Source organism: Parasteatoda tepidariorum, chromosome 4 (assembly GCF_982258835.1).
Source record: "Parasteatoda tepidariorum strain Cologne lab strain chromosome 4, Ptep-v5.0, whole genome shotgun sequence".
NCBI classification, from domain to species: domain Eukaryota; kingdom Metazoa; phylum Arthropoda; class Arachnida; order Araneae; family Theridiidae; genus Parasteatoda; species Parasteatoda tepidariorum.
This window is the reverse complement of record NC_141758.1, coordinates 54,782,402-54,803,633: the sequence shown is the minus strand read 5'-3', so window position 1 is coordinate 54,803,633 and position 21,232 is coordinate 54,782,402. Positions and strand designations below refer to the sequence as shown.

The 21,232-nt window shown below is 28.9% G+C and overlaps 1 protein-coding gene across 16 annotated transcripts in view; it reads right to left on the bottom strand.

Moving 5' to 3' along the window:
- Positions 1–7,691: 7,691 nt before the first annotated feature.
- Positions 7,692–21,232, bottom strand: part of LOC107442885 (coiled-coil domain-containing protein AGAP005037) — a 330,755-nt gene continuing 317,214 nt past the window's right edge. For 13 of the 16 annotated variants that reach the window (XM_071182301.1, XM_071182308.1, XM_071182302.1 and 10 more), the window contains 3 exons: positions 16,544–16,583; positions 10,809–11,684; positions 7,692–9,531 (listed from right to left, as the gene is read on the bottom strand). In XM_071182301.1, coding sequence (XP_071038402.1) covers positions 9,139–9,531; positions 10,809–11,684; positions 16,544–16,583 — 1,309 coding nt within the window. In that variant the 3' untranslated portion in view covers positions 7,692–9,138. The remainder of the gene's footprint in view (positions 9,532–10,808; positions 11,685–16,543; positions 16,584–21,232) is intronic. The other 3 variants (XM_071182305.1, XM_071182310.1, XM_071182312.1) reach the window with 1 other exon arrangement.

Below are 21,232 nucleotides of genomic sequence, written 5' to 3'. Positions count from 1 at the left end.
AAAAATGTGATTATTGTAAAAAAAAATTTAGTATTTTGAATTTTTTTTAATGAGTCAAACGTTCTTTTTTGAGCCGGGGGGGGACGGGTAGGTTATACATAATATAGAACAATTATAACATTTGTGGATAGAGGCTTTTTACTTGTCAATTCTTTTAAACACTATTTTTTCCAGCCTCTCGTAATTAAAATCACAAAAATTTAAATCACGTTGTTTGTTCAATCCCCTTTACATGCGTATACCATAGGTGATAATATAGCATATATATGGGTGATACTCACGAAATATGACAATTCACTGTCCCTTGCTCCAAGATCTAATACTATAATACTAAAAGTACTTTTTTTTTAAAAAAATTAATAAATTGCATTGCTGTTAGCATTTTAAAATGACTTTGCACTAGCATTGACTGTTTTGTATAGTTAAAAAATTTAAATGAACTTCAAAATGTCATTTTCCTGGCATGTCCCAAGCAATGTTTCTAATAATAACTAGCTTCAAAACTTCCCATAATTTTTTCAATATCTAATTTTTTTATCTCAACTGGTGCAAACTTTTCTAGAATATACGCAGAGGGCATTATTTACAAAAACTTCGTTCAAAATAATTTTTTCTGTCAATAATTTGTTTGTCCCAAGAAAATCTGTCATTTTCCTGGCTACTTTTATTTAGTATTTTATAAACAAAATAGATAGAGCCAGCAATCAATATCTTATGTTAATAGATTGATTAGATACCCTCCTATATGAATACGTCTTGTTATATGAATAAAGAACCAATTATCTGGTTCAAAATCTATTTCAAAAGATTTTTCAAGATGAGTAGGCTTTTGTGTTGTCATTTTCCTGGCTTCCTGAAATCATTAATAACTACATAGATTTATCTGAGTTACTTTAAGAAATGCTGTTGTTTTCTGCAGAATGTAAACGTCTTAGGCCAAAATATTAAATTAAAGTAAAGTTATATGCTATAAAATGGCTAATTTGTCATTATCCTGGCTTATGGATCTCAGGACATTGAAGTGTTACCAAAATATTTCTTTAACTGCTAATACTGTAAGGAGGAAAAGCAAATATTAACCTAATATCAAGTTTATGTATGATTGTAATATGGTTGGATGTAATCAAAGTTATTTATTTATTTAATGATTGATTATTATACACAATTTTATTCTGTACATATCAGCAACAACAAAAAATTTGATTCTTTCTACAGTGGATAAAAAGAATTAATATAAGAAATTTATGGTCCATCTAACATAGAGGATTAAGTTGAGTTACTTATTATTAACTTAAAATGACTGTTTTTTAAACTTCTAGGCTAATATGTCATTTTCCTGGCATTCAAGATTTGGTGAATTTCTATTTTATTTTTTCTCTCGAGCAAATGTCAATAAACTACACTGCTGTATGTTAGATATTAATAAATGTAACTAAAGAAGTATACAAAAAAATTTTAGATTACTTTGAAGATTTTAAATTTGCAGAAATTTTTTGGTCCGAATTGTCGTGTTTGAAAAGAATCACCCATATATACTATACAGTAACTAATGATTATAATAACGATTTCAATAACGTACTTTTCCTTGGCGTAACTTATTTAACGTAAATTACTTTAGTAATATACATTAGTAATGTACACATACAAATAAAATCAATTAATTTGTGTGAAAAGAACCATTATACCATTTAAAAGTTTTATGATTCTGAACATTAATATGGGACGCTTCACAAAATTTTTTTTATACCTAATTTAGTTCGCAGATTAAAGCATGTGAAAAATGTGTTCATAGTGTTGTTAAATAGCTAGTATAGTAAAATTAATGATACTGTAAAAATTTTTTATTGTAAAATTGATTAAAAAGTAAGTTTGAGAGCATTGTGAAGTAAATAACACTGTAAAATTAAAAATTAATAATAATATTGAAAGTTGTTATCATTGTAAAATTAATAATGCGAATTTAATACTATAAAACCATGGGTTTACAAATTCTGGCTGCCATGGTGCCTAGTATTTGGCATCTCAATATTTTAATAAAATTTAATATGACCACACAAAACTGCTCCGGTACTTTCTGTTTCATAATAACCTGGTTCTTAAAAACTGGTAACGATTCCTAGAAAATTTGCATTTTTGTAAATATCTTTTCAAAATTAATGTAACTGTAAAATTAAATGTAATGTAAAATTTAAAACAATGCAAAATTTATGTACATTGAGGGTTTTATAAATGTACTTTGGAAGATAAATAATTTTTTTTAGACAAAGGTGTTTAGTACCCTGTACAGTATTGCTAATGATTCTGCTCAAACAGATATTTTTTTCCATAATTTGCAATTGAAGAAATAATGATAATGCTTGTTTACAATACTTTGCTAATTAGTTAATAGCCATGTTTAATTTAATAAAATTTACGAAAGTGATAATTTTAAAACAATTTTCGGATTATTTAGTTTTCGTGATAGTAAAATTATAAAAATTATTTAGGCAATGAAAACTTATAAACAAAGTCAAGTTTTTCGAAAAATGTTGATGAATTACAGAGAAGTGCTGTTCTTCAATACAATAATAGATTCAGTATGATTAGATAATAATCATGTTTAATTTAATAAAATTGGCGAAAGTGATAATTTTAAAACAATTTTAGAATTCTTTATTTAGTTTTCTTGATAGCAAAATTATAAAAATTATTTAGGCAATAAAAACTTTTAAACAAAGTCAAGTTTTTTGAAAAAGGTTGATTAATTACAGAGAAGTGCTGTTCTTCAATACTATAATAGATTCGTTATGATTAGCTAAAAACCATGCTTGATTTAATAAAATTGGAAACAGTGATAATTTTAAGATTGTGTTGCGATTCTTAATTTATTTTTCTTGATTTCTTGATCATAATATTATAATTTTTTTAGGCAATAAAAGCTTTGAGCCAAAGTCAAGTTCCTTGAAAAATCTTGATGAATTAAAGAAAAGTATTCTTAATTACGATGATTCAGATGAAGAAACAAATGACTTATGTGAAAAGACAGATGATGAGTGTAATGATTTAGATGATAAGTGTGATGATTTAGATGATGGGTGCAAGGATTTAGATAATGAGTGTAATAATTTAGATGATGAGTGTAATAATTCAGATGATGAGTCAGATAATTTAGATAAAGAAACGGAGAATCTAGATGAAGAAACGGAGAATCTAGATGAAGAAACGGAGGATCTAGATGAAGAAACGAAAGATCTAGATGGAGAAACGGAGGATCTAGATGAAGAAACGGAGAATCTAGACGAAGAAAAGGAGGATGTAGATGAAGAAACGGAGGATCTAGATGAGGAAACGGAGGATCGAGATGATGCGTTTGATGATCGAAATGCAGAACTGGATGATTCAAATAATGAAAGAAAGTTTCACACAGAATTATAGGTCCTGTTGAGTTTTCCTCATTTTCGTATTTCATAAATGTTAAATAAAAAAATTAATTAAGAGCAAATAATATATTTTTTTCAATTATTTAAAATTCTAACTACATAGAAAATACCATATATTTAAAAACTGTGAAGTAAAGAAATAAATATTATGTATTGCTGTATCCGTAACTTTTCATAAATTTATAAATCAGTGTATAATAATTTTGTACATTCATAGATTTAATAAAACTGAACTTTTTATAAAATATTGGTTTTCATTAATTACCTTATAATTAAACAAAAATATTTATCAAAGATGAAATAAAAATTGATATCTATATATGTATATCAATAAGTTAAAAATATAGAGAAAACATGAAAAATAATAAAGAATTATAAAAAGAGAAAAAGAAACATTATTAAAATGAAATATTTTTTAAAAAATATAAAAAAGTATTAAGAAAATGATACTAAAAGGCCAGAAAACAGAAAAAAAACCGAAAAAATATAATCTCATCATCTTCATTAGCTCACATTATTATATCCACAAAAAAGCGTGCTTTCTAACATTGTATTAATATAGCCAAAGCAAAATATATAAATACAATAGTGTGAGGAGCACCTAAAAATTGAAACGAAAATAGAATATAATTAAGGAAAAAAAATACAAGATAAAACATATTAATCCAAAATAGAAAATAAAAATTCTGGAAAAATACAGAATAAAACACAAAATGTAAAATTATAAAGAGAATAGCGAATTCAAATGTACTTCTAAAAACCGGCATCTTTAAAAAATGATTTAAAATATTTTCGTAAAAAGTTTGCCAGTTTATTATTATTCGAAATATTATTTTTTTAAATTTTATTGGTTATCTTTTTTTTGTCGCTTTAAAAAAATAAAGTTTTAAAAAACAATGTGCTGAAAACGAGTGATTATTCTAACGGCAAAAAATATTTTAATCTTTTTAGTGTATAAGAGGAAACTCAATTCAGAATTACCATTAGGATTTTTGCGAGAGAAAATGACGTCAGAGTTTTTGAAACAAAAATACTACTATCATTTTCAATTATTTGAGCGTTTTTAGTTTAATGTGAGTCTTTATAATACAAATAAACACAAAACAAAATTTTGAGTGCGCAACAGACATTTTATTTATATTAACAGGTTTATGCGCCATAAATATCTAATTTCAATCAACATTTCTTATTCAGATATGTCAATGTTTCATAAACTCCAGATTTAATTTAATTAATCTTTGAAAGACATAAAAACGACATTTGATCATTTGAACAGTTTTTTATAATGTCTATCATTTGAATATTGTACAATCACAAATTGCTTCGAACCCTCATACGAATACACACAATTTTTATTTTTTTTTGTTCATGAAGTAGTTTAAAACAATTAGATAATAAAAACTAGATTCGAAATCCAGCTAGATTTGAATGAGCTAGATTCGAAAATATACATTTCATTTCGTTTGTAAAAAGTTGTCATTGTTGCATATAATGCTTGTAAATAAATAACAACAAAAACCTGATAAAAAATATATATTTGACGAGTTTGTGACATGGAGGAGTGACATGAGAAGCGTGCCATAAATTGTTGAAACCATTGTTGATAGATGAAAAAGTTCACTGAACGCAAGGAATTTTTAAAGTAATATTTACTTTAGAGATATTCTAATATAATTCATATATTTCATATACTGAAAAAAATTTCGTATATCAGATTTTTTTGTTCCGTATAATTGCGCCTGCAAAATTTAATTTTATGGTAAAAAGTACCGTCATCCTAAATTTGAGCCGGATTTTTTTACAGTTTAGACTGGTTCATCTGGTAGAGTAGGATTAGTTCTTAAGTTTCGGATTATTGTTCGTTGAGTTTTTAATGTGTCCTTCTATATTTTCCTTTTTCTTAAAAAATGAAAAATAATTCTTTATCATGTAAAGAATCATGTTGTTATTTAGAAACTTTAAACTAAATTACACAAAATATAAACTGTCGAGCGAGTATTTACAACTTTAAAGTTGTAGAGATTCAAAGTGAACTCCATTAGCTACATGTCACAAAACTCGCCCAATGATAAGTAAATAAAATAATTATCACCTCATTTTTTTAAGAAAAAATAAGCAACGATGATTAAAATTATGAAAAAACAAAACAAAATCTAATAAAAATTTATAAAAAAGTTACAATCATACAAATACTGAATAATAAAAGTAGTAATCACGCAATAGAAAATAATTAATAATTAATAAAATTAATAAATGAAGGATTTATTTAACTTAAAACTACTTTTGTAAAGCTTACATTTAATTATCTCATATCCTTCTAAAATTATTTTTCTTGAAGCTTAATTTTTTTGTATATGTAAAAAATAATAATTTAATTTTATTAACAAAAAAATAGTAGTTTTTAGAAACATCATTTTATATATCTATTCAACAATTCTTAGGGTTCGATGCTTATAAAATTTAAATAAATTGCAACATGTTTTAGATGAAATTTGAGCAAAATTCGTAAATTTTCTTTTGCTTTATAAAGGTTTCTAACGATTATTATACTCGCATTTTCTGTTACAGCACCCAAAATGCCTCAAAACGATCTACTAATTAAAATAAGTAAGCTAAAATGTTTGTACAAGAGAAACTTAATAAGTTAAAGCAAAAAACGTAGCTGCTTTTTGTTTTTCATCTGTACAATAAATAACATCTAGCGCAGCCCGGCTGAGAGGAATAAAGTTCTAAATTTTCGAATTATCAATATACACGACGCTCCTTGTACAAAATGCTAAATGGTGAAAATTACACGTCAATTTAGTGTAGCATACCATATTTCGCCAAGTCAACAAATGCAGAAGATAGTGATAAAAAGGGAAAAGAAGAATACTGTTTAGCTTCAAAGAGAACTCCTCCAGACTAAAAGTCAGGGGCTGTTTGCCGCTATGGTAACAAGAAAGAGCACGTTTTTTATGGGAGTGCATTGAAGGAATAAAGAAGTCAATTTCTCAAAACAAAGATTCTTGAGCAGACTTGTTTTAAGATCAAGTCAACACTCTTCACTCCACACCCCTATCCGAAGTGACTCACTCTCGTAACCATAGTAACCGCCACCGCGTGAGACTGATGTCTGGAGGAGTTCTCTTAACAGCCACACAATACTGCCTGTTCACAGTAAGAAGACGATTGAAAGCTACAAAATGGTACGAGTCCATTCGTTGAAACAGAGGTTGCGAAGGAAGATACAGGAAACGATAGATGACGGGGGAAAAGCTTTGCGCCAATACCAATTCTACAACGCAATGACACCCCCGCGTTGAAATGAGCTTTTCAAAAGTCAACCGTCTTCTTAAGGTGGACAGAGAGTAGCTGTTTCTTCTTTCGAACATTGAGCTCGAATAATTTCCCTGCTGTCGCAATAGTTCTGAACTGTCGAGATCAGAATTTTGGTAAAGGAATCCTTCATGGTTTAAGCTTCCCAGAATATGAAAATTAATTCATTATCACATTTTTTTTTTAAACCTTTGGCATTTTTAGTCTTAAATACGTAATATAAAGGGTAATGTATTTAGAAATAGTTTAGTAGTCATCAATACTATAGTTATTAGTTTACCAATCTTATTACTTTAGAAGTTTAAGTGATAGTTATAATCTATTTTCTAGACGAAACTTTTACTTAAAAATTGATTTATCCGCAATATCGGTTTGCAAAAATTCGAATTTTTTTTCTATTTTTATGTTCTTTTCTTGCAAGCCTCACAAGCAGTGTACACTATTTATAATGTAAGTTCTAATGACTTCAATTTTTAAAATAAAATTCTGAATTATCGAGAAATGATAAAAATCACTTATAATATCACTCATATGAGTATAATTTAGAGCGAGGTCCAATATAAAGTAAAAGACAAAGGCCAAAATTATTCTCAAAAACATTTTACACCTGAGTTGCACTGGGTTGAAATGGTATTAAGTTGATTTGAAAGTTTCTTCTGGATTGAAATTATGCTATAAATAGAACAGAACATATAAATTATGCTAAATTAAAAATCTAATTTTGCACTTTAAATGTGAGGGTGATACTTCAATCTGATAAAAGAAGAAAGTTTCTACTCAATCTGAAATAATGAAATGCGAAATAATTATCAAATTATATTTAAGATCATTAAATATTTCTGCATTTGTTAACTCTCGACAGAGCGAAAACTGAATGAACAAATTTAGTGGAAGAGCAGGAAAAGCTTTTCTAGAAAAATGATTTTGTCATTTAACGTATTTTTTCATAGTTAGTTTTTTTGCCTATGTATAAAACTTCTCCTGGTGACAGTAAACGGAGATACTTTAACTAGCTACAAAACTGGAACTTTTCTCCTATAAAGATCCCTCGTCACAAGCTGGCGAATTCGGAAAAAACAAATCTCGCCGCTGAAGAATATTTTGTTGTAGTGACATATTATTTACTTTTGTTATTTTTATAAAAGAACATCTCGCGTCAAGTATAAAAACAGTCCCCGTTCCTGGCGGTAGCACCGTAAGTTAACTGGAATGAGGGTATAAATATTTGGAAGCGGGTACTGTGTGTGTTTGGTTGTCGATTCGTAGAAATGCAGATCCGTCTTTTACGCAGCCATTACAAATGATTTGGAGTTTAAAAAAGCAATTTAAATCACATAAATGTTATTAAAGGACGTTCTTAGACATAACAAGAATTTCTCATATTTTTTTGATACATCAACAACATATAATACTTTTTTTAGACTAGAATACGATAATAAAACACAACAATAGTTTTGATCTCTGTGTAATTCATATTCAATCTTCATCATAAAAATAATGTTAAATATTTCATGAAAAAAATAAGTGTAATGACTAATTAGGCAGTTGTCAAACAGGGAGGTCATAGAAGATAGGGTTTCACACATTCAAGTATTAAACAGCATGATGGTGGAAATGAGGTCAGCACTGGCCGCCTTCACTTCATAGACAAGCTGGTATTTATCGATCAGAAGTTGGGTGGGCTTCAAGTCACCACCAGGAACAGAACCCCGTACATTCACAATGGCATCTCAGCCCCTTAACCGTCGCGACTCAGACTAATTAGTTATTGACACTTATTTTAACATATAACTAAGTCCAGATTTAATATTCAAATCAAAGTTTAGCGAGCTCTCACACCTTGTTTGGTTTTGGCACAATTTCTGTTTGGGGATTTAAAATGTATAGAAGGGTCGCAGGCTTATTTGCTTCTGTGACTAAAGTCAGTGTTAAACCAAGTTATTCATCTAAGAAAAGAATCTGTATTTTTTAAATTACTTGACATTCAATAAAAGAACTAAATTTCCTAAAGCGACGGTGGGTTATTTTTCCCAGAATTGGTTTCAAAAGCAAAAGAAAATCTTGTTTTCTTAAAAAAGTATTCTATCAAATTATCAGCTAAAGTCTAAAAGAGTCATTACAATAAATGGAAAAAGCGCCCCTGCAAAGTTCATATATATATATATTTGTATATATTTATATATTTCTGTATCAGAAATTAGCCTCCAATTTCTTTATATCCGTAATGTTAAAAATTTCTATATAACTTGTCTTCAAAGTGTGTTTTATTTCAAAACTCCTCATGACGACACGTTAGGCTTAGCAGCTATATGCTGTCTGCCGCTCTAATAGTGTCGATGAATGCTAGGAAAATACATCTCTCGGTTTTTCTTTCTTTAAGAAAAACTACCAATTTATGAATTCAAAGAATATCGGTCTCGTATATTTTACTCGCGGGACTGTGAGCACCACCTTTACTAGGGTTCGGAGAAGAAGATGGAGATGACTTTGACCCGGTGATCGGATTCGAAATAGACCCTGTAACAGCAAGATGTTGCATTGATCCGGAAGCTGTGGTCAATGATAGTAGTCCAGCTTTAGAAAGAATGTTGGACTCGCTACCAGTTTTCTTAAGATCCCCGGTCTTGCCACCGAGACGAGAAAAGACTTGATTTCGCTGAATCTGTTGTAGACGAGTATATTGCTCCTGGAGTTGCTTTTGTTTTTTCAGTAATTCCTGATGGCGTGCTTCGAGAAGTTCCTGTCGGTTCTTTGGACCCTGACCCGACTTTTTTCCCTGGGAAGCCGCAAATACCTAAATTAAAAAATAAATAAATATATACTTTGCATTTTTTAATGACAATGCAGTACCCTTCACATGAAATGCGTTTGGGGTTATATCAAAAGAAAGAGTAAATAGAATTTTTTTTGCTAGTGAAAATGGGGTTTGCCATTTTTAAAATGGAAACAAAAGAAATCATATTTAGCGTTTTCTCCCATATCTTGGAACAAAGAAAGCATAGGAACATATCCAATTATCAGAATTAAATGAATCGTAGCTTAAGGAGAATGATACTGAGCAACATGGTGCACAGTACACAAAATATAAAGCGGAACGTCTTGTCAACTTTGATATAATGATAAGATTTTTACGTATAAAGGAGCAATCTTAATTACAAGAGATCACGAATTCATATTGAAGAATCCAAAATTTCCACCGCTTTTTCAATTAAACTTTTTGGACAATATTTTTCAGATTGCAACTACACCACATATGTTGAGGGTCAAGAATTCAAATGCGTTGAAAAAAAAGCGTATTTTTTCAAAGAAAATCCGCTTTTGAATATGAATTTGTATAAAAAAAAAGAAAAGAAAATTGTATTCACAAATTTATCCCCAGATTTAAGGATAGCCCTTTGAACCTTTACGAGTGAATCTTAATAATTAAGAATTCAATTATTTGATCAAAAGTTATTGTTTCATTTTCATTTCACTCACTGGATAACGTTTTTTATTAAAGTAAACAATGAAATGTATTGGAAGAGATTTGGAACATTTTTGCAACCATCTTTTAAACATTTTTGAATGAAATGGTTATTGCATGCTTTTAATAATTTTTTTCTTCCAAAGCCAACATTATAATATTGAAAGCCGTTACTTAACAGGTTACTTCCAAATAATTATTAGCAAAGATTAGTTTTTATTAAAGATTTAAATAAAATTGGTTTGAGGAGATAAAGTATTAAACTTCGCTTCAACAAAGGTAATATTTTTGCTGTAAACTGATCTTAGGCATTTTTTCTGGACACCAGTATCGAGTCTGGAATTTTCACTTGATTACAGCACAATATATGGGAATATCTTATTTCATGCATGGGAATCAACTTTTTTTCCCACTAAAATGCTCCCATAGACAATTTGAAAATGTGACTTTTTATTATTTCCCCAAGCCTTTCCTATGTTATCTAACATTTAAAATAACATATGCAGGTACAATGAACATAAATAGTTATTACGCTGTTTATCTACATTGATTTATCATTCTTATACAAAACGAATATAGAAATTATAATTATCCTGCACATCACTTACTTCATCTCGTAATTCATTCTTCAAAAGTTGTATCACTTTATCCTTCTCAGCCTTGGCTGCTTGTAGCGCCATCTGTAGACCTTCTTGTGAGTTCACACTCTCACTGCTGCTACTATTGCTTGAAAGCTGCTCACGAGGAGGCGGCTCATCATTGAGTGCTGATGTCCTCACGATACTCTCCTTGGATGATGAGCTCAGAGGAGCTAGAGGTTCTTTGATGCTCACTGATGGTGGATCGTAACGATCTCTGGAAGATGCTCTGGTAGAAGCAGTCTGCCTGAGAGTAGGATGGGTGGAACCTCTAGGTGTAGGAACAGAACTGCTTCGCTGGGGTGGAGGATTGCGTGTTGCTAGGGCAGAGCGTAGAGGCGCAGATTTGGACACAGTGGCTGCCTCGGTGGGAGAAGTGACTGGAGATCGACTTGTTGTGCGGGGCGGAGGGGGAGGAGGAACTTTTTTAGTGAGGACTTCAGCTATAGTTTTTACTGTTAATTGTGTCGGGGAAGGTTTCCGTTCGGGCTGTTGAGGTGTTGGTGATAAACGATTGGCAGTGGGAGTAACTAGTAGTGTCTTGGCACCAGGGTCAAGATTTGTAGGGGAACGTGCCTGTGGCATACCGTGTATAGGAGATCGAACTGGAGAATCAGCACTGGGGTAGGAAGGCAAGCGCCTTTGAGGCCCAAGCAATCCTGGTATGTTATCTCGCTGAGTTTTTTGCTCGGCAGGAAGGTTGAAAGTCTGCAGTTCACTCAGCAATGCGTCTAATGCTGTCTGTTGTTTCGTATGACCATCAGGTGGAACGTGAATGACAGTGTGAGTTCCTCCGTCCAAACTTTGGCTCTGCAAAGGCAGTGAGGACATCACCCTGCCCCTAGGCTATGGGAGGATAAAAAAGTAGACTCGTAGTTAAATAAAAGTGTTTTCTTGATTAGGTAAGATGCACTGAATATAATAAACGCCTTCTGAAAACTGTTTTACCATAATAGAATTTCATAAGTATCTTTATGGTTTCAATAGCAATGTTTTTTTTAATGAAGCTTGGAAACTTTTATGAAAGGAACTCGTATTATACATATAATCATCTAATTCATTGTTCGAATTATGATTTAAGATACACGATAATAGCACTTGTCGGAGTTACAATATACAATTTATGAATTTGTATTTGTAAAAATAATATTAGTTATATTAGTAACTAAGTCTGGTTTGATTATTTTAGACAAAATATGAAAATACATTTAGTTGATGAATTTTATTTTGAAATGTACAGAATACCATTTCATATCATAAAATAAAAGAAATGTCCAGATAGGTGGCTTTCTTTTGTGGTATAAATAAATAAATGTAACTAAATTTATATTTTCCAGTTAACAAATTACATTTTAACACTTGTTTCCAAATATACTATTGTAAAGAGAAATGAGAATAAATTTTTTCCATTTTTATCTTTATTTTATTTTGATATTGTATTTAATAGAAAATAATTTACAAATGACGATTTTTTAATCATATACATTGCATAGATTCAATTTATTTCATCTGAATACATTAACACAATGACCGACATAACAATCTATTTTATTAAACATTTATAATTGAAAAATAAATCATATTTGAGAATTTAAAATATTAAAACTGACAGACAAATGTATGGAGAAAGAACTAAATATATTTGTGCACCCTTAATCCAACGTTTTAAAAAACTAAATAAAATCATTATATAAATACATATTGATTTAATTCAATCATATTCAGTGCATCTACTTTATTTTAAAGCATTTTACCCCTAAAACTTCAATATTTTTCAATTGCTTCAGTTTAGTTTAAAATAAGTAATTTAATTGATTAGAAATTGATTAGATTAATTTAATAGAATGAAATTAAATATACTATGAATTACATAAAAATTTTAAGAAAATAATTTATATAATTCTCCTTGCCCTACAGCATAATATATTTCATTACAATTTTTAAGGGTAATTGGAAAAAAGAATAGGAATATTTCTCTATATGAAACTATATCTAACATTGAAATGTATGGGGACAAAAATTAATCTATTGACGGAGCACATGAAAAGTCACACTTAATCCTTTGACTTAATTTACTTCATTTTTAAATCCCACATTTTTTTACAGAGATAAAACATTTAAAATGATGCCAGTTCTTGAAACTATGTAAAATTGTAATAAATAAGTAAATTATGTGAATTGAAAATTGAAGAAGATTAAAAAGGAGTAAAATGAAATTGGCCAAACTTACGTACGTGAAAATTGATTTTTTTTGCATTCAATATGCATTTTACACAGAAGTTTCTCAGAAAAAATGGTTTAATAACAATTTATTTAATTGTTATTTTGACCTATTCAAACAAAATAATCAAATAACCATAAATAAGATGGTATTCATACTCTTAAGTGCAAGAAAAAACTTTTCACCTAATAGGCTTAAACAACCAGAATATAATCACACCAACTAGGTCCACCTAATGAAACAACATAGTTCGTTGTAGATGAGTATATATTACAGCCGAGAGAGTTAATCTGTCAGTCTCATGACTGACTGAACTGGGGTTCAAATCCCAACCTTGATGTTACAACATTTCCTACTTTACGTTCAACACATGAAGAGTTTCCAATGTTCTGCATTGAATAATGTATGCTCCTGGGCTATTAGAATACGATACTTTTATTTACGCATAGATGGCAGTATAATAGGGCTCCTGACCTGTGTCCAATGTTCAGTTAAATTTCGTTTGCGGTATTTGAAACCCTGCTAGTTGTAAATGGGTAAAAACCGTATAGTTAGGTATTCATGCTTTTTTTAACCCTGTTAGTTTTAAACGATTTCAAAACGGTAAAATTAAAATATGATCGTTAGCGTAAACTTTACGGGTTAATTGGAGGGAAAATTTGCTGCCGGTTGTTTAACCGGTGCCGGTGTGGAATGAAAATTCTAACAGTGTATCGTGTTTTTGTCCATTTTTAATAATTACCCTTATTTATTTGAAGGAATATTCAAGAAAAAGAATAACTATTCGGTTCGTGATATCTTTGTAGGGAGTATACGGTGTATTTAAGAAAAATATTATCACTTAGTATAATTTTAATTTCTATTTTGTTGCTTAAGTACACGACGTTACCACACTAAGTAAAGAGGACACATGTGAGTTTTATATTACCGTCATTAGGGGCTACTTTGTGCAGCGGGGGCTACTTTGTGCAAATTCGAATTTGGCATTTTTCAAGTGCTGCTATTCAGTATTATGTTTATTTCACGTTAAAAATGTGTGGAATTTGAAGATAGAAGTCTCTTCTATTACTACAAACATTTTTTCGAATTTTAAAACAATCTCAGAGTGTGTTTCGTCATCCAGCGTCAACAACTTTCCGAGGACGTCGGATGTCGAAAAGTGTGCGTGGAAACTTTAGCTGTGAAATGCAAAGACGTTGACAAAACAATTGTCGTAAGTGCAAAATTTCTTATTTATATATTAATAAACAATTAGATCATGTTAGCGTTAAAAAAATTTGAAAATTAATAACAAATAAACGGAAAATGAAAAAAAAAAGCACTTTGGGGCTACTTTGTGCAAAGTTTCATTCGTTTTTTTTTTCGACAGAAAAATGGTCAGACGTTATAAAAAAATACCTGGAACGAGTAACTACCGTGATTACACTTTAGAAAAGCTGCAACAATATTTCCAGGCAGTTGCTGGTGGTATGTCGATTGCAGAAGCTTCTCGGAAGTACAAAATCCACAGAAATACTATCTCTAATAAAATTCACAAGAAACACGTGAAGCTTCCTGGTAAACTATTATTTTTCTTCTACAAAGATTTTTCTAATGAATTAATCAAACGATTTAATACATAAAAATATATTTTATAGGACATCAGGTGATTTTGACAGAAACTGAAGAGCAAGTTCTGTCATGCTCATTCAAGGATGTTATGTTCAAATTTAACAATATTATAAATGTTAATGAATATGTAATAATTATTATTTTTAAAATTTCATCCATTTCAATGGTTAAAAATGTATATGGTTTCCTTTTGTTTAAACTCAAATGTTTTGAAATAAAAAATTTTTTTAAGAAAAAATTCTTCGAAAAAAAAAAGGTTTTTTAACGCTGAAAATTATTTTCAAACTAATATCTTTACATATCTTGATGTTTTTGTCTTTAAAAATGTCAACAATTAACTTTTTTTAACAATTTTATAACAATATTTTACTAAAAACATGATTATTAAACTGAATTCCTATCGCTGCACAAAATAGCCCCATTTGGGGGCTACTTTGTGCAAGGTATGTTTTGACTTATTATTCGTAAATATTACATACAAATAATGCCAATATTGATCAAATTCACTCGTCTGAGTCCAGTTATGAATATAATATCGATAAATTTTACTAAAGTTTGAATTAACATAGTTTTTTTTACATGTCAAAGTTCAAAAACTGCGTAATACTGCACAAAGTAGCCCCGAATGACGGTACTCAATGCTCTTACGTTTTAATTCAACAGACGCGAGTACAGTTTTAATCGTCTTCAATGCATTGAGTACAATGGGGATTCTAATGATGTATTCGAATTTATTTATAATGATGAGCAGAGTGCACGGAGCGTGATTAAACCTGTGCTTCAGTTTGTAAATTTAAAGCAGTTAACTAAATAGAATAAATAAAATAAACATTTGATTACCCTTTTACTTAATATTTCATTTGAATTTGTAATTATGAACATATTATGAATATATACTAGTTGAATGCATATGAATTACTGGTTCTTGGGAAAAAAATTGGTTTGATAAGTTTTTTTTTCTGGAAAATTATTATTCGAACGATAGCTTTCATGCATAATGCTAAAAAAATAAAATTAAATGAAAATAAATGCATAAAAAATAGCTGGGCAGGTTTTTATAGGGAAGTGTCTCTTGTCGCTTACAATGACATTTTCGGCATGGGTTTCTATGCAATTTTCATTCCGATGATATGCCTTAACTACGTTAAAAGTTTGTCACAACTTTTATGTAACCCCTTGTTGTACATAACGTATTTAAATTTGTACATTTCGCAGAAAGTAGACTAAAAATTTCTTTTAAGAAGACTATAGTATGAACCGAGAATACGATTACAGATTTGAAAATAGCAATGTGAAAACAATAAAGATACTTTAAAAAATCTCATGCAACAAAAAACAAAATAAATAAATAAATAAATAAATAAATAAATAAATAAATAAATAAATAAATAAATAAATAAATAAATAAATAAATAAATAAATAAATAAATAAATAAATAAATAAATAAATAAATAAATAAATAAGAATTGGCCTCCAGTGTACTCATAAAATATACATAAATGTGAAAATGTTATATAAAATTTATGATAAATCATAAATGAATGTTTCACGTAAGATAACATTGGTATGAAAGCAAAAAGATAAATCATATAATTTCAATAAAAGTTTGGAAGAAAAACAAAACTTAACACAACGAAAAGAATTATTTTTGACTTTTGATTGATTGCGTATGATTGATTATGCACGCATTAATAGTAAATGCAAACGTATTTTTTCTGAAATCGTTTTCAAGTTAACGTTATTTCTAAATATGAAATCAACTTCAAATTAAAAAAAATAAATCCTTTTGATCAAAAATTTCTTTTAGAAAATCTTTAAATATGACTTTTCAAGTGCTCTGCCCTTTTGATAAGATGATTGTGAGAAACCAACCTGATCAGCCCATCCGAGGGTTGAATAGCCTCTCCACATGCTGCATGGGGGCATAACAAAAATTAAAAATCCCGCTCAAAAATACTCTTTCATCAAAATGTTCATTTGTTAATCAAAGCAAAAAAGTATTTATTCAATGATAATTATAGATAATAACAGAATGTGCATGCATAGGCGCTCAACAAAAGGTAAATTGCTAATCACATCGGTGGTTCTTCTGATACATAGAATTAACATCTTATTCTCGCACTATCTAAAACAGTTAGAAAGGATTATGCTTACCTTTCGATCTATAACGTCTTCGCTTGGGAGAAACATGTTTACAAGGGCCATGTTTGATTAAATTGTGTGACCAAATAATTAATAATTGCGATTAAATTGTGATCTATAACGTATTGTGATAAATAATTTTGATCTATAACGTCTTCGTTTGAGAGTAACATGATTATAAAAGCATTTTTTGAATAAATTGTGTAATCAAATAATTGATAATTGTGATCTATAACGTATTGTGATAAATAATTTTGATCTATAACGTCTTCGTTTGAGAGTAACATGATTATAAGAGCATTTTTTGAATAAATTGTGTGATCAAATAATTGATAATTGTGATTAAATTGTGATCTATAACGTATTGTGATAAATAATTTTGATCTATAACGTCTTCGTTTGAGAGAAAGAAGATTATACGAATATTTTTTGATTAAACCGTGTGATCAAATAATTAATAATTGTGATTAAATTGTGATCTATAATGTATTGTGGTAAATAATTTTGATCAAAAACGTCTTTGTTTGACATGAGCATGATTATAAGGACATTGTTTAAATTGTGTGCTCAAATAATTAATAATTGTGATTTAATCCAGTGTAAATAATGCGTGGTATAATTCTCTCACTATCTAAATCATTTAGAAATGATCATGCTTACCTTTAGATCTACAACGTCTTCGTTTGAGATAAACATGTTTATAAGAACCATGTCTGATTAAATTATGCGATCTTATCAGAATAATAATATAATTAATAATTATGATTAAATTGTGTGATCTAATAATTAATAATTATGATTAAATTGTACTCTGAAACGTATTGTGATAAGTAATTTTGATCCATAACGTCTTCGTTTTAGAAGAACATGTTTATACGGAACTAAGCAAAACTTTTCTAACTTGAGTAAATTAATTTTCAAAAAGTTCAAATTTATTTTTTTTTATTCTCTTTTCCTAAAAAAATATAGTTTTCATTGTGTCTAAAATGATACTTGTAGCACAAATAGGACAATCAATTGAATTTTGCAGATTAATTTCTTTAACTCTAATTTTAATCTGTGTGAAATTAATTCATAAAAATAAAAATTTAAGTGGAAATCAGGATTATTTTGATCAAATTATTATTTCCGCCATAAAATTATTTTTCGTTTTTGGTTGAAGTCTAAAGTTAAATTTTAACAAAAAATTGAAAGGAAATAATTTTATTATCACTGGAGAAGAAATTATTTTTTGTCAGCAAATATAATTTGGAAACTCTTAAAATTTGAAAATTTTGATTTTTGAAACATTTTTTCAAAATCACAACTCTAAAATGCATCGATCGACAAAGTTACTTCAACTACTATAAAGTATATATCAGTAAGAACAGTATATTTTATGAAAAAATTAAATGCTTGAAGAAATTTTAAAAATACGCTTAATTTATTAAAAAAATAATCTTCAATAAAATGTTTTTATAAAAAAAAGTCGTCGTTTCTGCTATGAATATTCGTGAATATATTTTGTTCGTAAAGAACGATAATCTCCACCCTCACCAAATATAGATATAGCACCAGTGGAGCGCCCTCCAAACTGTTTAAACTTTTAAAATGTAAGCAACCATTCGAGTGTTATTCTGACAATCCAGTTTCTGCGAGACTTTTTTACTCTTAAAGAAGATAACTCTTTATTTAATAATTATTTTTTATCAATGTTTTGCATAATTCTGTAATGTTTTACATAATTATGCACTACAAAAATAATAACATTTGACTCATTACTTTAAGAAACTTAGAGATCTCGTAACTGGATCTGATTTAACCATTCTGCCAAAATTACACTATCCAGATTTCTATTGTTTGGCATATTTTGTAAGAATTTTCATTTCAATTTCAAAGTTACTATAAAAAGATACTGTAGGCACAATTCTAGAAGATATTTTTCCTTGTGTAATGTTAAATTCGATTGAACTTAATCAACTCTTCAAGAACACTTCTTATTATCCACTTCAACTGTTTGAAGCACACTCCACTGACAGAACACAAACAAACCTTCTCATTTTGGAGCTTAAAATACTTTTTGACAAAATCTGCTCTACACATATTTTTATGCTACATGAAAAAAATTATTAAATCTTCATTCAGAGAAAAATAACATTTCTGCAACCAACAATGCAGCTTAACAAAAGAGTTAGTACGCTATTATTAAAAAAGTCTTCAGAATAATTTAAGAAATTTTTTTTTAATTCGCTGCTCATTTTTCATTGACATGCTTATGTTTATTTTAGTAATAATATTAGCTTATGAATAAGTTTAACTATTGACATTAAGTTGCATTAATTGGTTTCCCAAAAATTATTTAAAAATAAATTATGCATCTAATTTGCAGTTTTCGGGATGAACCGTTTTCCAATTCCTTACAACTTTTTTTCATATGGATGAAATAATTGTAAACAATTATTATAAATATCTGAACAAATTAACCAGATTTTTCGTAATGAAATGAGAAATATTCCATTAAAATTTATATAACTCTATTTTGGATGAAAATTGAATCAAAAATGAGCAAACAAGAAAATTTTTTCACTCCGTTTGAAGACGAAATATTTGTTATAGGAAATTGCTATTTATTATTAAAACGAATTCTTTTGTTCCAACCAATTTGTAATTCTAGATACTGCAATAGATAAATTGTTTGGTGTGGAGTGTATTAAAAGTTGCCTTATAAGTAAAAAGGATAGTTTTCAAAAGTACATCAGAAAAACCACCGAAAGTATGAAGAATGGTGCTGATGGTAAAACAAAATGTGCATGTGTATATGCGCGTGTAGGGAACATAAAAGCCATGCTTTAATTTTTTTAGCAAGTGCAGTTTGGCGATAGAGACTTTGCTTTTATACACACTTATAAAAACTAAGCTTTGAAATTTTTTAAATGCTTTAAAACCTACGATTGGGCAGTCTTACCTATTTTACGAAAATATAAAAGCATCTTTTAAGTAATTTATATACAATAAATATATAGTTGCTATCGGTGAATGCTTTTTCTTGATAAAATTTACAAAACATTTTCCGTTTAAAAAAGTGAATGTTAATTAAAAAATATTTTTATTGCTGAAACATTTAAAAATATTGCCAAAAAGTATTAAATATTTGAAATATTTCAGAATATGGTTTTAATATATTTAAATGGATTGGATGCTAAGTATTGTTTGGTAAATTATTTATATGACGTTATTGTGACTTTCCTTGGTAAAAATCTTGTTATATTCACACTAGAATAGAAGTATGAAAAGCGCATAAATTATAATATTTTAAGGCGTACTATTTCCCGATTCTCGCATCAGGCAAGAGTAATTGTCTATTACGTTTAAGCGATGTTAGGTGGTGCTGTTATCATAATTGTTGTCCCCCTATTTACTTCGATGAATGACTGTTGTTGCTCATTTTATATTTAAATCAATATTATATTAATATAGTCATAGTTCTAAACACTACCCATAATGTCATAGAAAGTACTGATGCATAGGCATCTTTTTAAAAACGAAACAAGGAGGTATAGGTGCTGTACTACAAACGTCGATTGAGATATCTCTCTCAAAAAATTGTCAGAAGGAGTCAAACGTGTTCATCTATTTTCCCACCTGCCATGATATTTTATTATAACGAATAGTTATAATTAGCCCAAACAGCTAGTTTATAGATTTCCAACTATATGTGTCGCACTATAGCAGCTGGATTAGAATGTCTATATATTTCCAACTGTAAGTGTCGCACTATAGCAGCTGGATAAGAATGTCTATTGATTTCCAACTATAAGTGTCGCGCTATAACACGCTGTTTATGGGGAGCGTATATATATATATATATATATATATATATATATATATATATATATATATATATATATATATATATATATATATATATATAATACATATTTTATGTATGTATGCTGACAGACACGCACTTTATACTTTATACGTGAGATCAAGTAACTACCATAAAAGACCTCATGCAAATAATAAGATGTAGTTCAAAATATTCGGATCAACAGTTCTCATTGATAGTTTCCGAGATACGAAGCCTCAAAACATAAATAGTAATTCTCAATTCTCTAATTCCATCTCAACATTAGCATAAGTCAAAGATATTTGAAAACAAAAAGTTAATAATGAACTTTTTAATAAGCATTTAAAATTCCATTTGGTAATTAAAAAGCTAGTAGCACGCCAGAGCATCCAACGCTAAACGAATAGCATTTCTTGACATTCCTTAATTAGCCAATGATGTGCGCTGCTAGCACCCTTCACCACAAGTAATCATTGACTAAATCTCTTATGTTTGAGGCCCCGTATGTCGAATACTATCCCTTTTTTGGACTTTTTTGCAAATGAGAACTTTAGCTCAGAATGTTTTGAACAGCAATATAATAAATGTTT